General features: G+C 40.8%; 1 protein-coding gene across 1 annotated transcript; it reads left to right on the top strand.

Moving 5' to 3' along the window:
* The first annotated feature begins 671 nt into the window (after positions 1–671).
* On the top strand, positions 672–4,985 carry LOC118453549 (uncharacterized). The gene is made up of 6 exons (XM_087838645.1): positions 672–708; positions 2,901–2,942; positions 3,031–3,300; positions 3,399–3,641; positions 4,597–4,815; positions 4,922–4,985. The coding sequence occupies exons 1-5, from the start codon at positions 672–674 to the stop codon at positions 4,785–4,787; spliced, it is 783 nt and encodes a 260-aa protein (XP_087694771.1). The 3' UTR covers positions 4,788–4,815; positions 4,922–4,985.
* Positions 4,986–6,214: the final 1,229 nt, after the last annotated feature.

The following is a 6,214-nucleotide window of genomic DNA, read 5'->3' as shown; positions in this document are numbered from 1 at the left end:
AATGATACCAAACAAGGCAAAGTAAATAGTTTTTAAAGTTGAAATGTAAAGGAATTATCTAAAGCAGTCAAAAACGGCTGATTATACCCTGGACCCCAGAGAGTGACCCACTGTTTTCTAAGTAACGCAATAGTTACTTTTTCTAGTAATTAGTTACTTTTAAAATATTGTAACTCAGTTACAAACTTAGCTACTTTGTTGAAGAAGTACCTAGTAAGTATAACTAATTACTTTTTGAAAGTAACTTGGCCAACACTGCTGATGTTGACCTCTCCAAGTTTGAGTTCTGACTCACTGTCCAATCAAAGCCCTTTGTTTCTCTCCTCACTTTCTTCCAGCAAAGTTTAAGAATGGCTCATGTTGAACCATCTTGATCACATCACTGTAAATTTGTCAGTAATTTTGTCTCCCGTTTTATTTATATTGTGCCAAATCAAAACCTCACGGTACAGAAAGAAAACCTGAAGACTAATCCAATGTGGGCTGTGGTTGGGAGGCCTGTACAGTCTGAGTATGATGCTGGATACTGGTTAACTTGTACCTGTGGGTATCTAGGACAGCTTTTATTGTGGAGGTGCCTCCTGTCAGAGTGGTACAGCTTCCTGTTGAGAGTCTCCTGAGAGGAGGGTGAGGTCCGAGGCAGTGAGGAGCTCTGTAACAGGACAGTGAGGATGAAAATGAGGCTGCTCTCTGTGATCCTGCTGCACGGTAAGAAGAATTTCTCACCTCTCATCCATCACACACTCTGAAGGAGCAGATTTTTCAGTGTGTGTGTTTCCTTTAAACAAACACACACAGATGTTTGCAGGGTTTATGTTTTAAAGTTTCTAAAATACCACAGGTGTGGTGGGCAGCGGGTTTGTTCCTCTGGGTTTCTAACCTGGATCAGAATTAATAACTGTGAACTCTGTTAGGGAGTCTTCAAACTTTGAGCTCATCCACATGTAAATGCTCGTTTAGAGCAGTGAGCACAGAGTTTGGAAAAACTTCTTCCAGAGAGAAGGTTGTCATAAACTCTGCTTCTGTGCTCACAAGTCTTTATGCATCAGAGCTGTGTGCCTTTATTTCTATTCATTTATATTTCTGGCTTCACGCTACATGTGCTTTGTTACCGTTTACAGGCTTTATCGATCAGCACCTTCCTTTGACAGTGCTGGAGATCGATTTTGTGCATTTTATGTAAAAAGACTTTGTTTTTTTGGTTTGTTTTTCAAAGGGGAAAGTCTGCACGTTCATGTGGACACAAGCCTGTTCATGATAAAAATCAGGGTGATGTGGGGGTGGGATTGAAAGTTTCTAATGTAAAAGACACAGAAAGAGAAAGAGAAGGACGAGACCGTTACACTGATAATCCAGACGACTCTCCACTAGTCTGTACTTGTCAAAACTGGCATCTTACATCATGAAACTGTTCTTACACTGTTGTTTTATAACCTGTTCAAAACACTGACATGAGTCCACTATCAGATAAGATCATTAGTAATCTTCACTAAAGCTGTTTCTGTGCTGTGATGAAACCTGACTGAAACTCTTCAAATAAGCCATTCCTCCACAGATGATCTGTTAGCTGTTTGACAACTACTCTTTGACATGAAAGGAAGGTTGGATACTGGCGTATAATTGGCTAAGACTGCTGGGTCTTTGTCGTGGTTCTGTTTTTTGTTTTTTAATTCGTTAGTTCTTAGTTATTTTTGCAAGTCTGTGATTTCCTAGCCTTTAGGTTTTTTCTCCTTGCCTCCCTTGTGTTCCTTGTGTAGTGCCATTATGATAATTAATTCTACCAAATCAGTGTTTATCCTTAGCCAGCAGTGTCAGGGATCCCTCAGTGCTGCCTCGGGTCCACTATTCCTCAGTCTGTAATGATAGAGCTATCCTCTGAAAGCTCTGTGCAGTGACCACCCCCCACTTCCCCACTTCTATCTTCTGTATCACCAATAATGATTCAAATTACAAGGTAAAGGAGTTATTAACAGCTTTTTCAAATACTATTTCCTCGACATCATTATCATGTTAGCCAAGAGGAATCTAATCTGTCACTATGCCTTTTCACTAAGAGATGATGAGTTTCATGATGGCGCTGTCTGTGATGACAGGGGAGGAATGATTTATGATGGTCTGTTTTACGTCTCATGTCTTATCAGACTTAGTTTAAAGCACTGCTTGCCTTACTTGTCCAGACAGAGCCCCAAACTTTGTACGCCATGGTACATCACTACCACTCCATCCAAACACCAGGTATTTTCTTACCTGTGTTAGAAAATACTCCAGTAAAAGATGAAGCACTGAAGAAACTTCTTTACTCAATAAAAGTAAAAAAGTACAGACTGTGGGATAAATTTTAAGAAAATAAAAATTAGCTCCTTTAAGAAAAACTTGTAACATTGATTATTCCAGGAACTGAACCTTTAAATTAATAAACCGTTACTCCCTTTATGCTCGCTCTTCTTAAGCAGGGCTAGCTAGATGCTGAAGTACTGTGATTTATTGCCCCGCCCACTTTTACCTCTTAAGCACAGTAACGAAGTATTTGTACTTTGGTAATGCCCACCTCTGTTGATAAATCATGCAGGATTTATGCAGGTTTTTTTTGCCCTATAAGAGAATGAAGCTCGTACACCAGGGGTGTCAAACTCCAGGCCTCGAGAGCCGGTGTCCTGCAGGTTTTAGATTCCCCCCTGGGTCAACACACCTGAAACCAATGATTAGTTCATTACCAGACCTCTGGAGAACTTCAAGACATGTTGAGGATGTTACTTAGCCATTTAAATCAGGACACGTCTAAATCATGAAGGACACTAGGTGTCGAAGCTTAGAGTTCCCCACCCCTGTAGTACACCCTCACACTTTCTCTGACCCTCAGTGACCTCTGACCTTCAGTGACCTCTGTCCTCCTGTTGCAGGTGTGTGTGTGCTGCATCTCTCTGCACTGACTGTTTCTGCAGGTGAGTCGATGAAAGTGAAAACCATCAGTGAGACTCCAACAAGAACACAAATACATTTAGTCTGTGTGTGTATCTGTCTGCCCTTCAGTCTCTCTGAGTGTAACTCCAGATCACAATCAGTTCTTCACTGGTGGTGCTCTGGTGATACTGACTTGTGATGATGATGATGGAATAACAGCTGATGGATGGACGGTGAAGAGGACCAGAGGAGGAATCACTGAGAGGTGTGGAGCAGCTGCAGGCCTTGTTCTTAAAAATTCTCTGTGTCAACTCAAGTTGCGTAACCCCTCTGATGGAGCTTACTTCTGTGAAAGCTCATCTGGACAGTGTAGTGATGAAGTCAACATCATTGTTTCAGGTACAGATGTTCCAGCTGTGTCTGCATGACTCTGTGTGTTGGTGGAAGTCTGTCTCTGTAACACTCTGTTTGTGTCTGGTCTGGTTTGTGTTGGTCAGCTGGTTCCCTGATCCTGGACATCCCTTCATCTCCTGTGTGGACAGGAAGTAATGTGACTCTGCTCTGTAAATCCAGAGATGCTAAACCGGTGAAATCTTATTTCTATAAAGACGGGGATATGATTGAACCTGATCCTAAAGAAAATTTGACTCTCACTAATGTACAAAAGTCTCATGAAGGTCTCTACTCGTGCTCCACTAAGGATCATCCACATACTCATGAAAGCAGACTGACAGTCAGAGGTCAGTTCAATGATCTTTCTTATTCAACCTCTTTTCCTTGACTTTAGTAGATTTGTCACAGAGATCAATGAAAGGTGGTAGGTTATATCTTACTTTATCAATACATGTTCATATTCAGGTCACATAAACTAGAAGAGCCAGAGAAAATTATCCCATCATTATAAAGGTTGGAATATTAAAGAAGGAACAAAGAAGTCCATCTTCACTGTGGTGACACAAAACCTCTATTTGACTTTAAAACACTGCTGGATTTACTAAAGAGACTCAGTGTCAGGTTGTGACTGACAGATGTGAACATTAGTTTCTTTTCAGGCCCATGTTTCTCTTTCAAGAGGAGAATATTTGAATGAATCACACAAATATGAGTCACTAAGGTTTTAAGTGTACACCTTACTGTAAATTGCACTGAAGCAACCGCAGAGAAAAGCACATCTTATAGCTGCTGTGAAAGATACAGGGAGTCTGTTTGGAATGAGACCATCTCCTCTGCTGATCGGGCCCACCACAGTTGATACACCTGTCCATTGGTATTGTAGGCAGGCTAGCAGTCGTGTCTGTGTGAGGGGAGTACAGGAGAGGACTCAGGACAGGCAGAATCCCTCGATCCAATCGTCTGCAGTTGATCCTGATCTAACTCATTTATTCTATAATGCTGATTTCTGTTAGCGGTCTTGGGATGAATATGAGAGAAGAAGATGGGTACGCCCAGACTGTCACTGCACTCCTCTCCATCCTGTGCCTGATAAAGTCCATAAATAAAGACTTTCATGACAGATAGTATCAGTGTATCCTCTTCTACAGGAGGCGACACAGGAAAACGTGAAGCTCCTTTCTTTAGTCTTTCAAGAACTCAGACAGCTCTGTCTATCAGTGAGGAAGCTTCCACAGACTACTGGAACTGATGAACTGACCAGATAATAAACTGACTGAACCATCTTTGTCATTGTTCCCACAGATCCTCCCACAGATCCTCCTCCTAATGTAAAACCTACCACTACAACCACTACCACTACTACTACTACTACTACTACTACTACTACAACCACAACCACTCTTCGTTCTCCTCGTCGTCGCTCTTCTGGCCCTCCTCTCACAGCCTCCATCATGTCAGGTCTGGTTTCTGTGGTTCTCCTGGTTCTGGTTTGAGTTCTGCTCCTTTGGAGGAAGCTAAAAGGTAAGAAGTGTGTCGGCTGAGTCACAGAGCACATACATGTGTGTGTTAGGAGAGTTCAAAGGTCACCAGATCTGAGCTGTAATTGCTAATGTTTGTCTCTGAACAGGAAAGTCAGGACGCACTCTGCCTTACGGAGGACCTTCATCCTACTGTCTCATCATTGCCGCCGCAAACCCCCCCCCCCGAAGCTCCAGTAACCAGTATAAAAGCAGGGGGTGTGTCTTCAGCATGTCAGCTTTGCTGCTGTATCTTTACTGCTGGGCCTGTGATTTTTCATGTTTGGACTTATTATGCAGCACTTTGTGGTTGTTTTTAAAAGTGTTTTTAACCCTTTAAGAACTACCATTGAATCAATTCCGCCAGAGCTTTTCTTTATATTTTTACATGCTGTAGAGTGCCATTTCGGGGAGCAAGTTACTGTACACCAATACAACCATTATAGCCCAGATTTTAATAATATGTCTGCATTAAGTGCATAGTAATTACATAAATTGCAAAAAAAGTGCAACAAACTACAAAAAAAATTGAAAATCGTTTCTTTTTTTTTTGTTAACATATATTTCTAGTTAGAGAAATTTAAGATGCTTATTCCTCAAAACTGTAAATACAAAAAAGTTGTACAAAATAGTTTCCCACCACAGGAAATTTATTTTGAGTGTCTTCATAGTTTTATTTTTGAAATACACCAATTTTTATATACTGTAGGAAAAACGAAAATAACTATTATAATGCAAATTTGCAAAAAAAATAGTTTATTTTGATGCATATGCTTTTTCCAGCAGTACAATTTGAATTCTAAGCATCCCAGAAACGACACAGAAAGTCATAAAGTCAAACATAACTTTTAAAAACACCAGTATAGGCTTAGAAGGCCTAAGCCTATACTGGTAACAAACTACATTTCCGCGAAAATGACATCACTTCCGGTTTTTGGGCAGGTCACGGCGGATATGCGATAGTTCGCGCTGATGAACGTAGGAAGTGTTACAAACAGCTGATCGGATCGGCAAAGCGTGTTTCTGGGATATTATGTTTTTGTTGCTGCAAGTGCTTTTTATGGAGTTTTTGCAAAGCTATAGGACAAGCTGATGGCATAATATGTAAGTACAACTCCTCCGGTTTCATATGCAAAAAAAATATATTGCACTATCTTACATGGTTGCAGTGCTACCGGGATTTAAAAATAGTTAGGCAAAACGGAGTGTGCCCGCTCCGACCGGCTTTAAAGGGTTAAGTAAAATATTTTGGGATGTTTAAAGGTTTCCCTGCAGCTCTGCAATGACTTGTATTTTCAGACATGACAGCTGTGACTATGTGTGTATTACACAGGTTTTGCGCTTTAATAATAAACTATTAAAGTTTCTCACCACAAACACATTAATGTCTGAGTCTTTGCTCA

Source organism: Neolamprologus brichardi, chromosome 3 (assembly GCF_056152115.1).
Source record: "Neolamprologus brichardi isolate AB-2024 chromosome 3, ASM5615211v1, whole genome shotgun sequence".
Classification (NCBI taxonomy): Eukaryota; Metazoa; Chordata; class Actinopteri; order Cichliformes; family Cichlidae; genus Neolamprologus; species Neolamprologus brichardi.
Note: the sequence above shows the minus strand (reverse complement) of the source record. Positions and strands in the feature narration are given on the sequence as shown.